We start from the raw sequence: 24,495 nt of genomic DNA, 5'->3' as shown, positions 1-24,495 counted from the left end.
CTTGCGCAAGTGTTACGCCAATACGTACGAGGTGTTGGTGACACGAATGTGCGATAGACGTTTATGCAGATTTGTATTTAATTAATTAATTATCATCATTATTAATTGGGACCTCACCTCCGTTCACACCACTTAATGCAACACCTGTACCAATAGCCACAAACTATAGCTAAGCTAGGTAGCCAGTGAAACCCCAATTTTTAAAAATAAAATATGAAATTATCTGAATAAAATAAATAAACATAATTGTCATTATTTTTTTCCTCGTATGGCAACATTTAGTTTAGTAAAGACAGGTAGATTGAAATTTTAAAATATCAAAAATATCGGAGGGTAGTTTTTTTATCAGTTGAAAAGTGTCAATTGTATCGGTCGGTGCTTGTTACGCGGTTCGGTCGTTTCGGTTCTTATAACACTATTTTCGAGTTTATTGCAAAGTTCTCGTATTAAAAGTAGTTAAATAAAATATTGTGAAAGTGTGGTGAAAAAATAGTGTTAAGTTAATCATGAAGAATCTACAAGGTTCGGGACCTGGATTGGACGCTGCCCACCGATGCTGAGGTAAACTTAGTGGTATTTATTATTATTGTTAGGTAATCTGATTTCTTTATTTTGTCTCGTATTCACCCTGCCTCAAGAATCGTAGGCTCCTGATAATGTACAGATAGTTATTTAGGTTCCACACACAACGTTATATGCAGGTTATCAATGAATTTATCTGCCAGATATTTCTATATCCATGAGTTGTAAACCAAAAGTTTTAGTTTACATCTGACTGGCAAGATAATTTTATGAAACAGGTTGTTATAAAATCAAACACATAAAGGTAACTCTATTTAGTTTTAATAAAAAAATATGCTACATATTTACAAAGAGTGAGATGGCCTTAACCTAGTAGGATCGGTTTTCTAGTAGGATCCGAAGGTGATATCGTGGAGGGGCGCCGCGCCGCCTGACGGTAGAGCATACTCCTTCAGGAGTTGGTCGAGCATGGAGAATGGTTGCTGGTTCCTTTGCTGAGGGAACTGGTTCTGGTTGTATCTGGGCTGAGGAGGGGCAGGGGCGAAGTCCTGAGCGTACTCTATTTGGGGCTTGGGCGCGAATTGGGGCGCGGGCCTGAAGTCCTGCTGCTTGTATTGCCTTTGTTGGGGTTCTGGGTTGAAGAAGTTATTGTTGTCTTGGGCTGGGGCGGGGGCGGGAGCGGCGCCCGCGAAGAAGGTTGGCTGTGAAAAGGAATATGAGGTTAATTTTGATCTTCTGTAGGTATTTATTAAAAACCAATAGCTGTTAGTATAGTCTCGCTAAAGCTTGACCGATTAACCGATTATATTTAGAGCTCCACTAATCGTCAAGACAAGGCTTTTAGGGAAGAAAAACTTGAATAGTTGATGTTTGGACAAAAAATTTTGTTGGGGCAGTTAATTCATGCTGGATACGAGTAACGTCTATGGAGCCCTACTTGTGTTAAGTTTATTCTAGGTTACTTTACATGCTGTCGGGGTATCTTGACGGTTGATATTCTGAATTGAAACTGTACTATCATCATTAAAGGTATTTACTATTTGAATGTAGGTAGTTTCAGATTAGAAATTAAGTAAACGGTCAGGTAAGTAAGTTCATTGAGTTGACGCCTGCTAACAAATGAACGTGACATCAACTTTGAATGTTATTGCTACAAATATTACAGGAGTCACTTTACACAACCATCATAATTCACAAACTAAATCACCGCACTGCAAATGGAGTACTCCACTAGCTTCCATTGCAAGTGCATCTCAATAACACTCACTACCAAAAAAAACACAATGGTACACACAGGATAAGTAGTTGACGACGGATTCCCTGGAATTCATGAATTTGACTAATAGACGAATAGGAATACAGATGAATACATGACAGTCCTTTACCTTAGGGGGAGCTGGTGCCGCAGACTGGGGCGGGGGTCTATACTGCTGCTGCGGCTGCGGCGCTGGCCTGTACTGCTGCTGCGGTTGCGGTTGCGGCCTGTACTGCGGTTGCGGTGGCGGTTGCGGGCGCGGCTGCGGCGCGCGGTAGGCGGGGGCGGGCGCGGGACGGGGAGCGGGGCGCGGCGCGGGCTCGTCGTTGTAGTCGTAGTCTATGGACTGTTGCGGTGCAGGCGCGCGGTACTGGTTGCGGTTGCCTCCCTGGAAGGTGAAGAAAAGTTAAGTTAAAATGAGTCTTGTGCAAGAATGTACAGACTTACTAGGATCAGGGGCCACTGTCTGTCTTTCAGGGCCAGCTAAAAGCGGGCCGCAGTAAATAAAAACAACTAATTAAAGGTTGATTAGCTATTTTGCATTCTCAGGGAGCCACATGAGATCCGCGGGCCTCCGATTGTGCATCCTTAGCTAGTCATTCTCCCACATAATCGTATGTCAGAAAATAATTTAAGTTGGTAGATTCAAGACGTTTTAAAAGCTTTTTTCTGAAAAGCTTGATACCAGGCTACGCAGTGCTTAAAGCCTTCTTACGTCTGCGTGTAGGTATAGCATGCGAAACAAAGTTTTATTATCGAGACCACAACGGTTAATGTATCTATCTACAAAATCTATTTACAAAATGAGATGAAAAGATCAGGTCGCCCTATGTTTCGTAGTCGTTTCAGCCAAATGACGTCCACTGCTGGACAAAGGCCTCCCCCAAGGTTTTCCACAATGAACGGTCCTGCGCTGCCCGCATCGTTTGTTTCGTAGATTTGGTGATAATTTGCAACTAAATAAATAGAAAGATCCCCATGTCGATAACTAGCGAAAGGCGGCGAAGAACAGGGTCGCTGCGCCATTTTGGTTTTTTAAGTTAGTTTAAGTAGGAAGATTGAATAGAATCGTTCGTTCGTTTTAGCCGAAGGACGTCCACTGCTGGAAAAGGCCTCCACCAAGTATTTCCACAACGACCGGTCCTGGGCTACCCGCATCCAGGCACTTCCTGCGACCTTAACCAGATCGTCGTCGATCGTCGAACTTGGAGTGCAGGTGTGGTTTGGTTCCCAAGTCGACGAAGCACATGATGTCGTGCCCTGCGTGCCCAAACAACTGCACGCAGGAAGATTTAATGAAGGCTACTGACTACGCCATTCTTGTGGCGGAGTTTTGGGCCGACGCTGTGTAGGTTTGTTGTCGACACAAGAAGAAGTCGAACTTTCTTAGTGTGGGTTATTTTGAGTGACACATTACCTGAGATTTCTGTGGCCTCAGTCCCTCGTCCCTGGTGGACTCGTCGACGAGCGTGGGCGGCGCGACGGTGATGCCCTCGCCGGCCGGCTGAAAACCGTACTTGTTGGCTCCGTACTCACTCACAGCTACAACTATACAATGACATTTACCTGAGGCTTCTGAGGTCCCAGTCTCTCGTCCCGCGTGGACTAATTAACGAGCACGAGTGTGGGCTAGAAACCGTCCTTATTGGCTCCATGAATTCTCACTCGCTGCTACAACTAAACTATAGGTACCAATGATTCTTTACCGGAACCTTCTGCGGTCTGTGGCTTATGAGGCCTATGACTTAATAAGTCTGTGACTTATGAGGCCTGTGACTTATGAGGCCTGTGACTTATGAGGCCTGTGACTTATGAGGCCTGTGACTTATGAGGCCTGTGACTTCTGAGGCCTGTGACTTATTAAGTCTGTGACTTATAAGGCCAGTCCCTTATTAGCTCCGTACTCACTCGCAGCTACAACCGTGAAGCCTTGTTGGCTCCGCACATTTATTTATTTATTTACATTACCTGAGATTTTTGTGGCCTCAGTCCCTCGTCCCTGGTGGATTCGTCGACGAGCGTGGGCGGCGCGACGGTGATGCCCTCGCCGGCCGGCTGGAAGCCGTACTTGTTGGCTCCGTACTCGATCACTCGCAGCTGCAATCATCATATCACTCGAATTTAGTTTCCTCTCCTATTTTACGAGAGGCAAAAAAAAGGAATTCCACTCTCCACCCTGACTAGATGGGATGGAATAGGGGCCTGACGTTCACATATTCCCTTAGTCGTGTTTTACTCTGCCGGAGCAATACGATATCCTAATGATATTATGCTACTGCATTTAAGTAGAACGGAATAAAGGGATTCTACTAGTTCACGACCTTAATTGAGTATAGTTTTCAGTCTGAAACTAACTAGGTTTTCAGGGCTAGAGTCAAGTGTAATATTTAAAAAAAGATCTAGCTTGAAATTCTTCAGCAATGATATCAACTAGCCAACAGCCAACTGTTCTTATTTGTAAGTTAAGTTTAAGACTCACCTTGCCAGTGTCGTCCTTGTATCCGTACTTGCCCTTGACCTCTCCGGCGGGCGACTTGGTCTCGATCTTGAAGGAGCCGTCAGCTGCTTCGTACCCGTACGTGTAGGAGCCATCCTCGTTGTGCCTGGAACATTGGGAAGGATTTATGTAACCACTTGAAAAAAAATGGGACAGGAGGCAAATTAACAAACGAATCCCCAGAGGGCCTAGTGTGAGTTTACATGTTTACAAACTCAACTCAATCAAAAAATGGTGTAGGGGCCTCGACCGGGAATTGATGAAATGAGAAATCTCGAACAAATGGCATTAAAATGTATGACGGATTGTACAGCGCCAGTGGCGGATTTACAGTTTTGTCGCCCGTAGCTAGGGTGGGGTTTGATCTTTATTTAACTTTTATCTTCTGAAATCGAGTAAGCGTCATCTGAAATCTGGCCCCGGCCTATACGGCCTATTGACAGATCCAGGACTGTACAGCGCCCCTAACGGAAACGTCAAGAACTAAAACTTTCATACATTTACACACAAACTCACACTCTGCCCACTGGTGGTAAGTGATTATCGCCGCCCATAGGGGTGTCTATGGGACAAAAACAACAAAAATAGTTGTGACATTCCTATAAACTACAAATTGGCAATTAGATTGAGTATCGTGCGGACATGTGACATTTTGATAACGAAGTAGAAATCTATTACACAAAAAATAATTAAGTTCCTACTACCAAATCCGCAAAGGTTATAAATATAAGTTCAAGCCGCCAAACCACTTTACGAACGGGTCCGTGGCCGAGTCCCCCTGTGTTCGACGCACCCGTGGTCGACACCCCCGGTCAGATAAAAGCAATTTTTAATCAAATGTACAGTCAGTCACAAAAATATTTATAAACGAATAAATATTTATACTGATCGTACAAATAAATGTTTAATATTATTTTACCATAGTGATACCTAAAAATATAATAGGTTTTATTTACCTATAATAACATGTAAATCGTTTTACCTAATCAAAATAATTGTAACAATCAGTCTTTAAAATAAATCTACTCTCTCTACGTTTAACTAACTACAAATAAAAGTTTTAAGTATTTTTAACAAAAAATTAAATACATCATTTTACAACCAATGCCACTTTATAAGTTCAAACAACTTGTCCGCTCCCACTTACTTGTTGAGCAACGGAAGAAGTCACTGGTCTATGCAAAACCCCCACAGCGCCAACGCACGAAACACACACCCTAACTTGCATTTCGATTATTAAAAAAACACAAAACACCTAATAACACCAAACAACAACACAAAACACTTAGAAAACACTCAAACACCTACACCGCCACAGAAAATTAACATGTGCCTCAAAAAAACACACTATCCTCCCAACCCAACCGACCATTTTCAGGGCCAGTCTGAAAATCAGCGCTGAGCTTGTAGCTCAGGGTCCGTGGCCGAGTCCCCCAGTATTCAACGCACCCGTGGTTGAAGACCCCGATTTAAATAAATTTAATATCATATTTTTTTCGGCTTTTGCACTAAGTACAGTCAACGAAAACCATGCATGTTTGACGCTATTTAAAATGATGTATTTATTTTTTTGTAAAAAATACTTAAAACTTTTATAATTAAAACTTTTATTTGTAGTTAGTTAAATGTAGAGAGAGTAGAGTTATTTTAAAGACTGATTGTTACAATTATTTTGATTAGGTAAAACGATTTACATGTTATTATAGGTAAATAAAAACTATGATAAAATATGATAGGTTAAAATAAAACCTATTATCCCTTTACACACGAGAATAAAAAAGTGTCAATATTTTAATAAAACTTTACTTAGGGGTTATTTTAGAGTTTAAATAAGATTAGAAAAATACTTTAAAAAATTTTGGATTTTCAGTTTTCCTGAAAGTATGCCCTCACGATAGTGAGGCTTCGGTATAATTTGTTAGTCTCACGATAGTGAGTGTTATACTATTTAGTTAATTTATTTAATGAAAACTACTAATTTATGAGCACATACGTATTCATTTAGTGAGAGACCCCTATAAGTAAAGAGTAAGCTATAATTTAACAAGCAAATAAACCTCTTTTAGCAAATTGTCTTACAAAAAACTAATTAATTAAAAAATATCCACCTTTTGACAAACTTGCAAAGTAAAAACCTTTATTAGTTTGGTTGGTACCAAATATGAAGTCCGAGATGATTATTAAGAGATTGTAAAATAGAACAAAATTACTTTATAATTAATAATAAAGAAATAAATGTCATTTTTATGGCTTAAGATGATATGACTGGAAACAGCTTTTTTGCGAGAAAGGCACAGGTAAACATCTCACTTAGCACATTTAATTTTTGACCAGCTAGAACATCCTTCCAACATGTAACACCTCGGTGCTTTTTAGCCAGGTAATCGTTCTCATCTGTGTTATTATTTGCCTTCTGACCTTAAAAGTCTATATTATATTGTTTATGGATTTCGAGTCGTTTAGTAAATTTTCGACACGATGCTCTTTATTAGGATATCTGTTTAAAGCCTCAGCTATGCTGAAACGAAAATCTAGTAATGCTAAAATGTCTTTTTTTGAATAACCATTAGCTGTGCAATCAATTTTCTAAAGCCGCCGCGAATTAACAACTGCCAGTTCCAAAATTTAAACTAGAACTTTCAAACCCTATTATCTTGTAATAAAGGTGTGGTTGCATTCCATTTGTTAGTCCAGAATATCTACACCACTCATATCGTTCAACGATTGAATAATAAGATGGACCTCTTTGCAGGTATATTGATCCATCATTTATCATGGGTTGCACCTTCCAAAGCGGTTGTCTTGTTCTGTTTCTGCTAGTTGGTCATGGTAAAATACATAAAGGGAATGTCGTGTGTGTACAAATCGGTTATGAACTATTTTGTTAGCAATATGCCCCTATTTTTTATACTAGTGTGTCAGTACATATGCAAACATGGGTCCGGAAGGCATCTCATGAAAATATGTGCACAGAACACTATAGCAATTTTGGTTCTAATAGTTTTTAATTCTTTATCGATTTAACGCATGTACTGCAAGTTTGTACACCTAGCCATCTCTGTCATTAAAATAATCAATTGAGATACTCAGTTGGAGTACGAATTCAATTTGTTTGAATTTTCTTCCAAATTGACCCTGTATTTTGTTGCGGACGTGGCTTTTGTTTCAGCTTTTGCTTGCCACATAGTATTTTTAAAATGTCTGACCAGCCTTGCTGATTCATGTTCAGGGTCTACTTCGTCTCCTGAGCTTTCATATTTGGTATTCTACTCTTCAAAGTCCGTAAAAACCCGAAATTGTGTTTCCCGGTCTTTTTAGTCATAAAAATCTTTAATTTTATAGTCGGTTGCGTTTCCAAATAATGCTACGACACATCCTTCATATTTAGGATACACTAAAATTGAAAAACAACTAAGCACTAAGCCATAATATCAAATAACAAATAAAATAGTTTTCAATCAACTTTTGGAGGTTTGACCGACCAGCTACGATCGTGCGACTTAATTTTTTGGTAGTAATAATTATTAATTTATGCAATGAAATAACAATAAAAGTATTCCATTCGGATAATCACTGTTTCCGTAATAAAATAAAACTATAACACTTATCCGAAAACAACAATAACCACATAAAATCAATATTTACACTGGCCGCCTCTCGTACCAAAAAATGCAGTCAACATTAAGTCCGAGTAAATGAGCACTGACAGGTCCCAACACTAAATGAGTGGCACTGTGTGCGAGTAAATATCTCTCACGAGCGATCGCTGCCGATTGCGGCCGCAAAAACAAGTTTACATGGGCATGAGATTTTTTCAAAGTTACTCTCACATACGTATATCGTCGTGTGTAAAGGGTTATATTTTTAGGTATCACTATGGTGAAATAATATTAAACATTTATTTGTACGATCAGTATAAATATTTATTCGTTTATAAATATTTTTGTGACTGACTGTACATTTGATTAAAAATTGCTTCTATCTGACCGGGGGCGTCGACCACGGGTGCGTCGAACACAGGGGGACTCGGCCACGGACCCTTACGAACGACTTTGCCTAAGTAGGATTTTGTTATCAGTTATTCAAGTACAACAGGTCTAATTTCCTAACTGCTCCAGTTTGTCTGTTAAGTATAATATTGAGGCCTATTGGTACCTTTGACTCAAATACAATTAAGATAAAGTTTAGACTTTTCATTAAGTAGGTATTTGGGAAATCAAAATAGCGAGGAAGAGTATTGAAAGCATCCAGACACGTGAAATTTAAAAACTCGTAGTTCTTAATGCACTAGACATGCAATCCTGAGACTGAAATATTAATAAAGTTAATTAAGCTAAGTTTTTGATTGTGCAGCAAGACATGCGAAGGCTGTTGCTAAAAATAACACTCATTCTCGTACCTATATCCTTTGATGAGGCTGATAAAACGTCATTATTTATGTGCGCATTTTGTATGCATTATTTTAAGTTGTAACATTTATTTGTGCAATTTAACCAATTTTTTCTTGTCTATTTAAAGTCTTTACAAGAATTCGAAGAAGATGATTCTTTCACTAGATCGATCCATCTTGTTTGCGAACGACCATGCTATGCTTTTCTTTCGGTTTAACCACAATTAGTATTTCTAAACTTTCATCGCCTCTGTTCACTGTAGCCTGAATTAGGAAAGAACGCATTGTTGGCATAATATTATGGCCAACAGGTATACTCCTTTTTCCCACTGGGCATTCTTCTTTTATTTAGCAACTAGCTGTCCCAACAAAATTCATACCGCCAATAATAACTTATCTATCTTACACACAAATCTCAATTTTCATTTCAGAACGTATCCCTCTGGCTTGGCGAACTTCGGTTAATTAATACGTGACATAAGCTATCAATCACAGAAAATGGCGGAGTAAATACGTGCCTAATTAAAATATATTGAACAAGTACATAAGCCAACCCCTACTCTTCCTACGGGTGTCGTAAGAGGCGACTTAGGGACTACACATCAAACAGAGAACGGGCAGCAGCGCTCTCTGAAAAACATCAATCTTTGAAACTGCGATCTCCAACCCGCCTGCCAAGCGTGGAGATTATGGCAAAACCCTCCACTATAGTGGAAGAGGCTCATAGTCCAGCAGTGGACTGTAAAGGGCTGTTGATAATGATGATGATGAACAAGTACATTAAGAAAGTTTTAAATTCCCAGGCCTTCTAGAAGATTAAGCCTAGGCGCAGACCATCGACTTTTAGTCGGCCGATAGTTGGGCCCGATTTTTTGTAAAAAGAATCAATCGGTGTAATGTGTGTACTCTCAATGACTCATACCTCCATAATGATTAACAGCCCAAAGTCAAAGTCAAAATTTCTTTATTTGTTTAGACTAATAAATAGTTCTTACAAATCGTCATTTTGCTCTTAAGGAGCCTCTACATGTCTCATAATCTTTTTACCCTACCAGCGCTTCGAGACCAACATTTGGCAAGTGCTGAGAAGAAGCGCCGCAACAAACTCAGTCACAACTGATTCAACTTTCGGCCAACTAAAAGTCGGTGGTCTGTGCCTAGTCTTAGACGGTCTTCTTGACAGGTCTTTTATGCTCACCTGTTAATCTGCTTGAGGATAGGCACGGGTGTGGAAGGGTTCTTGGACTCGGACGCTATGTACCGCGGCGAGCGCTCCTCCTGGTACTGTGCGCATGCGCACGCCACCAAACATAACACCACCTGTAATTGATTGACGGTAAATTAGCAAGATATGCATACAAGGCAGCCTACTGGGTACCTTAACTAAAGACAGAAGTTACAGAAGTAACTAAAAGGAAAAAAAATAAGATTTAGTTTAGATAAATCAAATCACTGAATGATTTATTGCCAACTACCTTTTGCCCGCGGCTTCACCTGCGTGAAATTTGTTAGTCACAGATTGTCATAAATTATAACCTATATGTTATTCCAGGTTATAAAGAATAATACTGTAAAATTTCATCAAAATCCGTTCAGTAGTTTTTGCATGAAAGAGTAACAAACATCTATTCAGACATCCAGACATCCAAACTTTCGCAATTTATAATATTAGTAGGATAGGATTCTAGTTCTTGGTTATTATTTTCTTACATTATTAAGGCCCGATTCGATCAAACTTTTATCCGAGAATAACTCCTGGTATAACGCAAAATTGACATATTTCCGATACTAAAACTGTCATAACTGTCGATTTATTCTGAGATTAAAATTTACTCTTGTTTGGTCGAATCCACCCTAAGTTTGCCGTAATTAGGGACTAAAACGAGTTACTTTTATGTGTAACAAAATGTCAACGTGTTTCAAAAATTGATTAATTTATGTCTTATTTAGGAAAGTAACAAGCTACCGTATAACAAAATAAAGTAGGTATGTGACAGAACCATGACTTGAATTCACGTGCAGGTTTTTGGAGCGTGTAATCAAATTGTTTCACCAGAAAGTAATAAATGGCTGTGTAAAAGTCTGTTCACTATTAATAACAATAGCAATAGCCGCATGTTAGCAGTTAAGAAAGTTATTATTAAAATATTTTGCTCACTAAACCGTGAAAATTATAAAAGTAACAGAACCATTTTCTTCTGTTTTCTTTTTCATACATCTTAAAATATTTGAATGTCGTCTGAAAGCTTTAGTGCTAAAAATAGCACGCATAGATGTGTAAGAACAAATTTTATAATATAGGGTAATGTATCATATCATAGCTTAGCAAAAACATAACACTCCATAGCATGCTAAACATGCAAATTCGATAAAAACAAAGGCACCTTTCGTGTCGTTATAAACCGATCTGCCCTGCATTTTGTAATAATACACCTATAAACAGACGTTACGAATGACCTAATGTAGTGCCTGTTGAAACACTATCTGCGCCCAGCAACGCGACCGTAACGCTTTCCACACCGGTCATTTGTCGCGTTGATGCCCCAGAAATTAATTTCAAAAATCATTTCATGTTCCGCATTCAATCAGAATCAAAAAGGGGAATACCTACATGCCTTTAAAAGTGAGTCGTTAAATAAGTTACTTGTGCCAATAACACCAATTACCAATTGCATTTAATTACTTTATTAAGATAACAAATAAGATTTCTGCTTTACCAAATTTTTACCAAGTTGCTTAATTATTTTACATTATTATCCATAATATTATTAATATTAACTAAAGTATTGGTGAGTGCAAAAAAGAGGTTAAGTTAGGAAGTTTGTAGGTAGGTGGTAATATCTGAAACTACTGATATTTCACCAGTAGATATAGAGTTACATTATTTGTAAAAGAGATTTTCTGGAGCTGAACAATTTTGTCACTAACATCGAATAAAAACCACGTATTTGGCAATCACTCCGTAAAAGTCAATACTGCTTATGTATTGGGATCACCAGGGATAGTCACCCATTGTTGAGTACTGATCAATTGATTTCAATGAGGCCTTTCAAAGAGTCGGCTATTGTACTTTATTTGTAATATTTACCAAGCGTAATTTATCGGTTTGATCTATTATGTCTGCTTTTATTGTAATCGAATAATATGTGATAGTGAAACATCCGTGATGTACGTAAATAGTTTAGGTTGGTCATTTTATTGGTCTAGTACAAGGGTGTATAATGTGTCCAGTGGCATTTAATGTAAAAGTTAAGGTTGGTAAGACGATGGTACACCAAGCTAAACACCTGAAACCTGAAACCTATTAATCACTTGTACCTAAAAAACGATATTTGCAACAAAATTGTAAAGTAACATTGTCGACCGTACGCCACGCTATAAAAGTAAATTTATCGAACCTTATAAAACAAGTGTCCAAATTAAGTAGAGCGGAATTTCATTAAATCAATTATGGCGTATTGCGTATTAGTTGTTATAAACTTACATGTAGAGCGAAAATGAAAGAATTACGTACATTTTGTGGTGTATAAACATGATATCTTACAAATAGTTCGTTTAGCATTGTGCCAGCAAGAAATGGTCCAATTACGAGTTGGCTAATCCGTGAAACAACCAAACAGAGATGGCCTTGACACTACAAGTGGTTTGTGAGTTACGTAAACTATAAATGTATAGTAAATGAAAAAATGTGGTGCAAAATACAAACGGCAAAATTTTCGAAATAATAATAAATCATGATAAGAAGACAAAGATTCAAGAATTTATTTCGATTACCAAGGGTTGGTTATTATAATTAGGATTTATTGTTAATAATAAGTACATTTAGTTTGATTTCTATTGGAGTATTATTAGTTCATCTACTTAGTACCTTTGTTTCTTCAACTAAAAAAATCTAGAAACTTCAGACATTTCGTTTCGCGACACAAACCAATTTTTAACGTAATTTTATCATTATTGTATTTTTTTGCATGAAGCAGACTAAAGATGAGTTTCTTTATGGTATTTTACATAATTCTTGTATTACGAGCATTGTAAAGGAACAATTTATAATAGATAATGTAAGCTTTACACTTGGACCGAAGCTAAATGTTGAAAGTTTACGCATTGATGCCTTTACGTGTCAAATTGTTTTACTTTTTATTTGGGTGCTTAGGAGTTAGCTATTGTTATAGTAACCTTCAACTGTTAATTCAATTAAATACTGTTTTATTTTTAAACTTCAGCGTAAGTAGACAGACACACAATATATATTAAAAATGTAAAAGATTTTAAAGTTTCATTACATTATGGACAGTTTTTTGGGCGTATGGGCTAACTTGTATTCTCAAAATGCCCTTACCTATAGTATACACCCACGAAGTTTGTCTAACCTTCCGCCAAATACCCTGTTTATACTAGGTTATTATATAGAGCATTTAACTGATGGTTATAAATCATCGCCTGCTATTGACATTGGGTTGTTTTAATTTAACCTTTATAATAGGAAATTGATGCAAAACTCACATTAATATGTATGTGTATCAAGTTGACATAAAAGCTCGATATGCATAAAAGAAAAAGCTCGCTCCGAATGGAGGCTAGACGTAGCGGAAGCTCATAAGTCGTGAACAAAGGGACAGGTCTGGTTGGAGTATTTAGAGGCCGCGCGGCCATTCACCAGAGACTTATTTTACATATTTGTATCAAATTATTACATTTCATATCAATTCTGGCATACAAGGTCCGAGACAATAAATCTGTCAACTTGGCGTTGGTGACTCTTTGAGAAGATGGGAACCCTACATAATTGAAATAAGATCATTTATGTTCAAGTCTGATACTGGTACTCATATGTAATGTTATCAAGATTTTCACAGGAGGCGTCGCGCAATCGGGTAAAAATTAAGTGAAATGTCTGCATGTAAGAATGAAGAAACCCGAGAAAATAGAGCATAAAGTGTGATATAGAGACTCTCCTTTTGTTGTCTTAATTGTATGATCAATTCTTTTTTTCATTTAAAATTTAAATAAATTAAAGTGTAAAGTTTTTTCAGATTCCTTCAAAAATGATTAATTTGTAACACTATAATAGATACCTAAATGAATTTTGTTGATATAAAAACATAAATCATTTCAACCCTACCAATGTTTGTGGTCAATATTATGAACTGTACATCTCTACATCAAACCAGATACAATATAATGATAACTTATCATATAACTATGGTAATTAATCAGCAACAATGCAGTTAATTAGTTATTCAAGCTGTAGTTACGTCATCAAACAGCGGGATACAGAACGCGACGGCCGTACCTTGCAGGCTTGGCACTTTAGTTGCACAAATCATGCTTTTGACTGACACTTTGAATTGTATTATGTACTTGAATGACTTTATTGACCATAGAATATACATATTAGGTCTATCCAAGTATCCAAGCTGTAGATCCTGGCTACACAGGAGTTGCAGTGGTGGGAACGAGAGGTGGGAAATTTTTATATATCCAAGTACCCACAGATGACGTATTGATCCTGAAATTAATATGACGTCTCAAATGTCTGCCATTGTTAACAGTTTGAACTGTAACTTATGTAGGTAGGTAGGTACCCTAATGCCTATAGAATATACATATTATTAGGTATGCCCCTATTATGTACCCACAGATGAAATATTGACCCTAAAATGGTTAACATTGTTAACATTATAACAATACACTTGGTAGATTTATATTTTTTTTTAAATTGAACGTTGATTGAACATGACTAAGTATAAACTTAATATTCATTAAGATTAAGCACGCTCAAGCTAAAAATCTCAATTTAAAAACCGAAAGTGAGTTTTTTGAACTGTTTCTTGCATCATTATTTCCCAGAAGCAGTGGTAGGGTTAAAATCACACTGAGATAAGTGAATTTCTTTCTCAATGATGAAACCCAAATAAAATAATTCGCTTAAGACATTTTACATACAAGTAAAAAGAAATCGTTTTGATGTATAATAATAATGCCTTTTGATCGTTAGAAAATCAGTTAAAAAGCCGGCAATTTAATAATGAGCGAATCAGTTACTTACGCCTTTAAATTTTTATCAGTAAGTTCACGTGGTAACAAGCTTTAAGGAGGGGCTTCCCCCACCACTCATTATCAAACTAGACAACCTTAGTGTCTAGATAAACTCAGCCTATTTCCACTATCACTTTTAGAGGCATATTATTTTTAAGGTCACTTGATATACTCCAGTTTATCTTATGAAAATGCTATTATACCCATTTTGTCTAAAAAATTATGAGTAATTACACCATTTTGATAGGTTAACCAACTTTACCGGAAAGATATGAATGTGGAAAACAATGCACTGCACTAAACAATGTCATATGAACTAAGTATATCCGTAACACCATTTTAAATCAACTTTATCACACGCAAACGCAAAGTAATTCTTTTCACTTTTACGAAACTTTTCATTAACACTTTCACTGATAAAAAAAAAACTTAATTAACACTTGAACAAAGACAATTGAAAACAAAAAAGAATTAAGATTTTTAAAATTCAAATGAGAGAAATTAAAATCGGAAAAAGTTTTCAATCAAACGTCACATTTTCAAAAAGAAATAATTTTCCGGCCAGTGTCCTGTAAAAGTAAAAAAATTAATTTTAGAGCAATTCAAACGTACCAATCTCGCTAGCGCCGCCATGTCGACAAATCGGAGGCGCGGCGCGCGCGCTCTACTCTTTTATACAACAACACAGGGCGAGGCCTTTCACTGGCCACCGATTTTTTTGGTGCAAGGGATGCTTTGTTGTAGGGTGAATTAATAACTACAGTAGGATTTTTACCTTCTGAAGGAACACCCTTCTTTAAAAGAACATATTTCCTCTTAAAAAGCCAATCTAGTTTCATATGAAGAAGTATTACAAATCCAGTTTTAAATTGTAAAAAAAAATAAAAAAAATAAAATAAATCTTGGGACAATTTCACCCAGCGCCAGCTAGCCCCAAAGTAAGCAACTCAATGCTTGTGTTATGGGTGCTAGCTTAACGGATATACTACTTATATACTTTTTTTTTATTAAATACATACATATTATACATATTTACACCCAGACCCGTCACAGAAATTAAAATTCATCATTTCAATTTATGCCCGGCCGGGAATCGAACCCGGGACCTCTCGGCATAGTAGTCCGTTCTGAACCACTACACCAAACGGCCGACAGCCACACATTGTACAAACTGTATATCTTTTTTTAGTTCTCATATTCTCTTATTTCCTTATTTGGTCAAGTGACTGATTTTATCGGTATATGCTAAGTGGCTAAGGGTAGATTCTTACAAACAAGTAAATATTAATCTCAGAATAAATCGTCAGTTTTGAAATACATATTTCCCATACTGAAACTGTCATTGTGCCAGTTACACCAGGAGTTATTCTCGGATAAAAGTTTGGTCGAATTGGGCCTAAGCCATATAGATTATAGAGTCTAGTCCAGTCTTTCTCTGGTTACATTATGGCCAATATTTCATCAGCTAAATCCATCCTACTTTGCCTATTCGTAGAAAAAGTGAGCTCTCAGTTCATCCACTACATATTATTCTCTGTTGAGGACCCAGTCTCGGGTTCTACAAGGCTTTAGTGACATTTTCATCAAAAATGCTACCCAGGCAGGGTAGGTATTCTGCTATTTTGTTACTTATGCTCAGACGTAGAGCGAAAGTCTGATTAATTTTGGGGCTAGGTCACAATTTAATTATGTATTTATAATAATTATTCTATACATACTTTTCTCTGCCTATTTCTCAGTGAAAATGATGTAATACTGATCTATTTAATTAGTATTTAACAGTGACTTCACTCGATTTAAAAACAAACAATGTTCAGGTAACTGCCATGAATACTCGATTAAGCTGCGGTTTCGATGCAATCAGACCTCTTTGTGATGAATGCATGTAAAATAGTGCAATTAAAGCAGTAGGTCTTTTTAAAGCAACTCTGGATACCACTTTTGTAGTCTCTTATAAAATTATAAGAGACTCGGTGTGAGTTTAAGTAGTGGGTTAGATTTTACTGGACTCTACTCGCACGTGATGAAAACGCGATAATTTCGTTTTTCGCGATACTTTCAGGGGTGATAATGTATGTTCATAAAGCAAATATCTGGGCTTTGTAGGTAGTGAAATAAGACAGAAATTTGCCTATTTTATCTAAACTTAATGTAATCAATTTACCAAAACTCAAAGAAAGAAAACGTAGAGTGGATACCGCTTGCACTCATAATTCTCGTTCTTGTCCCCACGGAGATTCAAACCCACAATTGTCGCTGAAAAATTCAACAACCACTGTCGTATTGTACTCAAGAATGATCATTTGCATCAGCTAAACAATCATGTCCCTAAGATTAATATCCCTTGACAGCAGAACTGCAGTTCATTCAGCTTTAATGTTACGACATAATCACAAGTCACAACCTTGGTCGACAATTTTCTCGTAGAAATCTAGATTCTACCTGCGTGCTGGTATTTGGCAGCCCTTGCTGACCAGGGCTGCTACGATTTATGAATATAAAAATTTTGCAAATTACAAAATTTTGTAGTAGTCGTTTTTGCGCTTCTCGTAGCTACGAATTCGCTACGAAGTTTCGTAGCCGTAGTAACTATTAGTTACCAATTTCAAGATTTATATTTAATCTATTTCTAATCCAATATTGACGGTACCTGACCGAGCGTATTGTGTACTCGAACTCTACTACTATCTAGTATTAAGGTTAGAAGGTTCGAATCCCGTGAGAGCCAAAGTTTAGTGTGAAAAACACGACCGCTTTACCATACCCGATGTCACGGACTTTCATAAAATATATTTGATATGAATTTTTATTTGTTTTGGTATTACATTTTTTTAAATAAAATTAAGTGGCAGGTATACGTAGCTGCTATGCGGTCAGAAATATTGTTCGGTAAGCGAAATCCAAATCGCGAAAGGTCGTGGGTTCAAGCGTCATTGATACAATCAGTTTTTTTTTTAATAAAAATCATTTTTAGGTCCTGAGTACCTATAAATAAAGACCTAATGACTTTTATTTATATTATTATACTCTTGCAATAAAACTACAGTTTATTCAATTAAATTTTTGGCAACCCGTGAAGTTCATCAGGGTTACCGACAACGAGTCCTGAATACTTTAGCGACTTGTTTGACACAGAATTCGGCATCTTACATAACTTTTAATGCAGTCTGCAAAGATAAGTTTATTTTTTACTAAACTAGATGTGGCTTATGGGCAGTTTAAGGATAGTGAGAAAGAGACATGAATATTTACTTAAATAGTTTTTTTTTGGAATGTATTACAAAAAGAATTTGAGAATAAATATAACAAGTGAAAGTAGAATCTGACCATAAACTAGCAATTTGACAAATATTGATCCATTTCTCTTTGACAACAGATCCTAAAACGACAGTTTTGAAGAGTAATGGTTTAACTTTCATGCCCAAATATCTTGTGACAACCCTTTTGTGACTATCAACGCACAATCGCCAGCACATCAATCTAGTGTATATTGTATCATTTACTCATCTGATTTTGACACTTATGGTAAGGACATAAACTTCTAATTGATTGGGACATTGGCTATATTGTGGGAGGTAGCTGCAGTGACCCATATTTGCATAAATGATTTATGTGTGTTATTTTCAACAGTCACTGAGTTTCTTCCGCCACTTCTTCTGAGCACCAGCCCATATGCTGTCCCGAAGTGGTAGGGCAAGCTATCTTTGGGACGTGTATAAGTGCCCTGGAAAGGGCCTATGTACCGAATAAACTATTTGAATTTGAATCAATTTTGGATTTACGAGTACCTACATACTTTATTCGCAAACCAGCAAACTTTACCTCTATGATTCGACCAGCAAACATTACTGCAAACTTTAAACTGGCGGCTGTAAAGTTTACCTCTATGATTTAAACACAGATTCCAGAATCAAGCTTGCCCACTAAGATCGTAAGTTTGGAATCGACAAGTCTCTTACATTGTCGTTAATCATATTCTAGGTAGAATGATTAAACTGCAGTCGTGCACAGTTGAATAAAAATACGGCGCGGTCAACCTCGCGCATTCTTCGCGACAATCGCTGCAACTATCACCGTGGATATAACTAATAGTTTGTCTTTTGTTACTTATAACTAGCGGCAGCCCGCGACTTCGTACGCGTGGATCCCGTTTTACCCCCCTTAGGGGTGGAGTCTCGTAAAATTCTTTCTTAGCGGATGCCTACGTCATAACATCTACCTGCATGATAAATTTCAGCCCGATCCGTCCAGTGGTTTGGGCTGTGCGTTGATAGATCACTATGTCAGTCAGTCAATCAGTCAGTCAGTCAGTCAGCTTTGAGTTATATTTATTTAGATACCTAATGTATTACTTGCATTTTGCCCACAACTTCATCGGTTTAGTTGAGTTGACGACGCGCAACGCCTTCTTGAAATAAATTGTGTTTGATATCATTTTTGTCATTCATAACCCACTTACAACTAAACTAAACATAATACCTACACTAGGATGGTTTCTCTCAGTTTGTAGTACGTCCTTCAGATCCATTTATACGTAAATTAGATTTAGTCTGAACCAGAATATGAGACTTCTTTACAAGTAAAGCTTATGATAATATGTTGTAATAATCCACCGGAAATTAATAACCTATTATTAATGTATTTTTGTTTGTTACAGAAAGTTATGTCGGTGTTAAACGGTAAGTACATGTATTATAGGTAGAGCTTAAAAAATATGTAATAATTTTCATCACTCGAGTTACATGATTCAATTTTTACAAAATTGAGGAATACAAGGATATAATTTCCAAAAAATCTTCTTTCCTTGATATGATTTCAATTAATTGATAAGAACAATTAAAATAGATACAGTATACAGTTCGATGACATCGCCATATCTCGGGGCGGAAGTCTGCGCGCCGGCCTTGGCACTTTCATAGCTGCGCACGCGTCGGTCTTTTATCACGTGCGAGATATAGCGCACATTTGGAGCTTTCTTGGAGGATGTAGGCAATAGGATGAGTAAGCATTTTTTTAAATGTATTCTTCTTCTTCGTCTTTTGTCAAGTTTCTGCAGATTTTTTTTACGACGTAGGTATGACCTTTTTGTTTTTACCGTAATATACATACTTCAATAGATTTCACTAACTGTTGCATTCAATAAGTTGATCAAACCCGCTACTGAATTTGGAGTTATAGGTGGTACCCAAACCGCCAGGTAAGGCTATGCAGGGTTCTATCCTACATGAAAAAAATTGTATTACCCAGGAAAAGTATTTTCTTTAAAAGGTTTTGAAATGATGCTTTTCTTTGAATAATTTCTTGAACTAAACTGATAGAAACATAAAAATTATTTATGAGATTACTTTGCGCGTACCTACTGATGGAAAACTACCAGTCCGATAAAAAAGTTAAGCTCTATAGGTAAGCTAGCTATAAGAGGCTCTATACCCAGTATGGTTTAGTTAAATCAGTTTCAATAAATAAGCCTAATTGACAGCTTTCAGTTTATATTAGAAGTGTTAATTAACTAATCTCACTGTTAGTAGAGTCTACGGATCTTTTTTCGTGTCAATAACATCTTAATGACCAAAAATTTTAAATCACATCACTTTTCACAAAAGCAGGCCATTTTTAACCGACTTCGACCAAAGAAGGAGGTTCTTAATGGAAATCTCCTCCCCCAGTAGTCAAATCAAATCAAATCATTTATTTACATTCCATGTGTGGTTTGAATGTCTCTGACCACTCACATAGTTATACTTTAAAACATAATACAATTAAGTATCATAGCAAAAGAAATTCGTGGTATTAGAAATACTAAATCAATTAACCAAACAATAAGCAATAAGGATACTGGATTTCCATTTAATTAAATTACAAGTCATACGTATGCATGTATGTTGTATGTAGTCGTATATTTGGAGCAGGAAGTGGCATTTCGAAGTCTGGGCTCGGTTTTAAAAGAGTTTATTTCAGAGTCATTGCTGTGCATAGAGTAAAATATCACAGAAGGTCTAAATTCCTTCGATTGGAGTTAGGTACTGAATGGGTAGAAATAGTATCTAACTTATAAGTAAAATCTACCTCTTCGAAACTTATGTCTTATACATACATACATACTACAATGCACCAAATTTAGAAATTAAAGGTAGCCTTTCGAACTAAGCGTCACAGGCGCAGCGTCTTTAGCTTTGGTCTTGTGCCACTAACGCCGCGTCACTAACTCGCTTCGAATGGCTACCTTTAAAACCAAAGCTAAAGATGCTGCATCTGTGACGCTTAGTTCGAAAGGCTACCTTTAGACCAAAGCTAAAGACGCTGCGTCAGTAACGCTTAGTTCGAAAGGCTACCTTAAGAAATACCTACAATTTCCAAATACAAGTACGCTTACGAAATCTCGGGGTATTATTAGTACTCGTAGACATTAGAGACAGAAACCGGTAAAGAATGATTTTTTTTATAAAATGGCTAATTTTTCAATGTCATCAAACAATTAATACCTTATCTTTCTATCAAAAGATACAGAAACAGAAGAGATTGATTGCAAATTGTTTCACGATTTTAGCACCAGTCGAAAATTCCCCGATACCAACCTAATTTAGACATACTCTACATTGTTGACGCTTCTGTACTTCTACTCTATGTAATGTAATGTAAGGCGTGTCCACACTAGAGGCTGTCACGCGGCGAATTCGATCAGAGTCAGTGGAATTGGAACCTTGCGGCGACCTTACACTTACATTCGTTTGAAACGAATACTAGCCTAAACTAGTGACCTATATCTGTAGGTTAGGTTTCAGAATTTGTACCTGCACGGTACAAACACTAGAATAGAAAAGTCCATGAAACAGTGTAATCAGATCTTGATACAAAGACTTTTATTGTGCAAGTGTACACCGACAGTCTACGATGCGTCGAAAATGTTGTATCTTCTCTTGTTTTAAATTAAGAGTAAGGCCCAGAACAGACGGTGAAACGCAACTGCAACGAAACTGCAACTGCTAGTTACTTTTGAGTTGCATCTAAGTTTCTGCCATAGCGTCCGTTGAGAGACCACACATGACGCGACCAGTTTGAAACTTTCAGTTTCAGTTTCATTCATCAGAATCATTAGAAAGTTGCAGTTTCGTTGCAGTTGCGTTTCACCGTCTGTTCTGGGCCTTAGTTGCAAATCTGTTCAGCCTTCATGAGCTGCCATACATAGATAACCTAACAACCCATGAAAGTCTGAAATTATCTACCTATTTTTGATAAGGTTGTTGCCTGCAATACCCATTTGACAAGCTTTACCTCATCCTCGTTATTCATTATCATATAAAACGTTTTCTTTATTATAATAAAGATAGTTACAACTTTAAAACAAAAATTACATGTCATCATGATAATTATGAGACAATTTATGGAAATACATTTCTTTATTGTGGTCGTAAAGTTCCCTAATTAAGTAACTACTTATTGAAATCAATTACCAAATTCGTGCGAAATTATAAAGAGGAAGAGTTTTAAAAAATCACAAGGTTTAAATTTAAAACTGGTAGAGTTATCGATCATGAAGAAACCACTTTAATAAGCATGATAATAATAATTGTCTCGCTTGCTCGACCTTGTTACGGATCGCACTTGACATTTCGGCAGTTATGCGCCCGCTTTATGCTGTAAATAACAAGTCAATATTTAAAAATAAATACAGATTATATTATTTGTACTCTCTAAATTAATAAATTTAATTCCAGTTACAACAAACACTAGTCAATGAAATGAAGTTATTCTTTATTATCTTTATTGTTTATTTTTTAATATGTCCATATTCTTACATAATTATAACCGGAAGGAAGGAATGAACCAGCTGAATTAAAAGTTATTAAATTAATAATAAGCAAATAATGTTATGATTATGAGGTACTTACGTACGTGCCTTAGTTATTTACTGGGACGTAAAAACTTACAGAGAGTGAATTAATTTTTCTATTTTATGAATAAATCTTTTAAATGTTTACTTAGCAATATATTCTGCAACACAATCAATCAAAATAGTCAGTCATAATAATTATTTTCCTAAAAAAAAACTTTTTTTTAATATTAAAAGCAGTAATGAGGTTTAGTTAACATGAAATTGGGATTCATAAAAGAGCATTCTTAAAAACCTATTTAAAAACAAGACAATTTCTTCACTTTACTGAGTTTTAAAAAAAAAATTGCTTAATTCACTTCTTGGTTCCCTCTCGCACAACCCTTGGGCGTGTCCAAGGTCGCCCGAGCCGGATGTCGAACTGCTTACGTCGTTTCCTCTGCTCTCCGCCAGCCATCACCATAGTAATGTGACAGCTTAATACTCCATTAAAACCTCCTGTCAATGAGATCAACTCGTCAATGTTTCACTGATGAAAATAAAGCTCTTGTAAGAATATGCAATGTGCAAAAGAATAAAGTCTCGAAGAGAACATTTTTAATAAGTAGGTGACTGGGAAATAAATTTCTTCAAAATCACCTGTTTACCTTAAACTTGATGTGGTCTTTATGGGACACCTTGTACACCTACGTACTTCTGATTATATTATAAATGAATAAATTGATAAGTATTGGAGCCCCAAATTGATATCAAGGCTGACGCCTATATTCAGTGGCGAAGCCTTCATGTGAAGGTACATTTTACTGACACTTCACGCCTACAAAAAGGTTTGATTCCTGTTTAAGCTTTATATTCGTTTATTCTTATTTGTTAAAATTCTTTTTAACTTTTTCTTTTGTTAAATACAAAAGAAAGGAGTCCGTTCTAGAGAGAACGCGCTTCGACGTTGTTTCTTAGTTACCGCTGTAGAAAGTATTACCAATAGTTCACTAGTAATCCAGGGTTTACTGGTACGTCACTGGTACGACAGGACTTACTAACTATAAATCAAAGCTTTTAACCTATTTCTCATTTAATTCACAACTATACTTAATCTATAACAACGCCCTCTTGAGTTCCACATTGAAAGTAAAACAAACTTTAGCTAAGTCAGTGCAAAATTAATTAATCTTAGTTTCAAACTTTAACAACGAGTAAGTGAAAAAAGTATCGCCATACAAGCAGCAAGATGTCGTTATTAGATTATATTATACTTTTTTAATCTGGATAGTTTTAGCTTCAAAGTTATCCTGTAATATTAAGGACAAAGCTTAGGTTGTATATACAATTATGGCTTAAGCTTGGTTCATAGTTTTACATTAATTTGCATTTGTTAATACTAGTAGAGCCTTATTGCATTATCTTAGCGGTGAAACTTTTTGCCTATACCTTCCTTTTAACTATCTTTTAGCTAAGGTGTATTAATTTCCCTCGACACATCATAATATTATTATGTACATTTTATGTATAGTAAGTTCCTCCTAACTTACTTGTTGCTTATGGTTTTATTAAGAATTTATATTAGAAGGAATTTTGATTCTGATTCTTCTTCTTCTTCTTCTTTTCAGCCAAATGACGTCCACTGCTGGACAAAGGCCTCCCCCAAGGTTTTCCACAATGAACGGTCCTGCGCTGCCCGCATCCAGGCTCTTCCCGGCTTCTTCGGCTGATTCTGATTAATCTGTACTAAGTAGGTTTTTTTATGTAGTTACTCAATTTTGAATCTGTATTTTTTACTCTTCACTGCAGGAGGTTGACTCTTTATAATTTACCAGAGAAACATTTAGAATTTGGCCCACACTCCCCACGTTGGTCAGACGGGTTGGAGAGGCCTGAAAACTTTTAGACATTTCATACTTCTGTTTGTATTTGTTTTGAAAAAACATTCAATCAGAACTTTCACCAGGAAATGAAACACATAA

General features: G+C 36.5%; 1 protein-coding gene across 1 annotated transcript; it reads right to left on the bottom strand.

Annotated features, from left to right (window-relative positions):
• Positions 1–826: 826 nt before the first annotated feature.
• Positions 827–15,391, bottom strand: LOC135073000 (activating signal cointegrator 1 complex subunit 2 homolog). Its single transcript, XM_063966998.1, has 6 exons — positions 15,316–15,391; positions 9,863–9,984; positions 4,257–4,380; positions 3,746–3,874; positions 1,908–2,165; positions 827–1,223 (listed from the first exon to the last, which is right to left on the bottom strand). The coding sequence occupies exons 1-6, from the start codon at positions 15,334–15,336 to the stop codon at positions 909–911; spliced, it is 969 nt and encodes a 322-aa protein (XP_063823068.1). The 5' UTR covers positions 15,337–15,391; the 3' UTR covers positions 827–908.
• Positions 15,392–24,495: the final 9,104 nt, after the last annotated feature.

Source organism: Ostrinia nubilalis, chromosome 6, assembly GCF_963855985.1.
Source record: "Ostrinia nubilalis chromosome 6, ilOstNubi1.1, whole genome shotgun sequence".
Taxonomy (NCBI): domain Eukaryota; kingdom Metazoa; phylum Arthropoda; class Insecta; order Lepidoptera; family Crambidae; genus Ostrinia; species Ostrinia nubilalis.
This window is presented reverse-complemented; position numbering and strand designations above follow the sequence as displayed.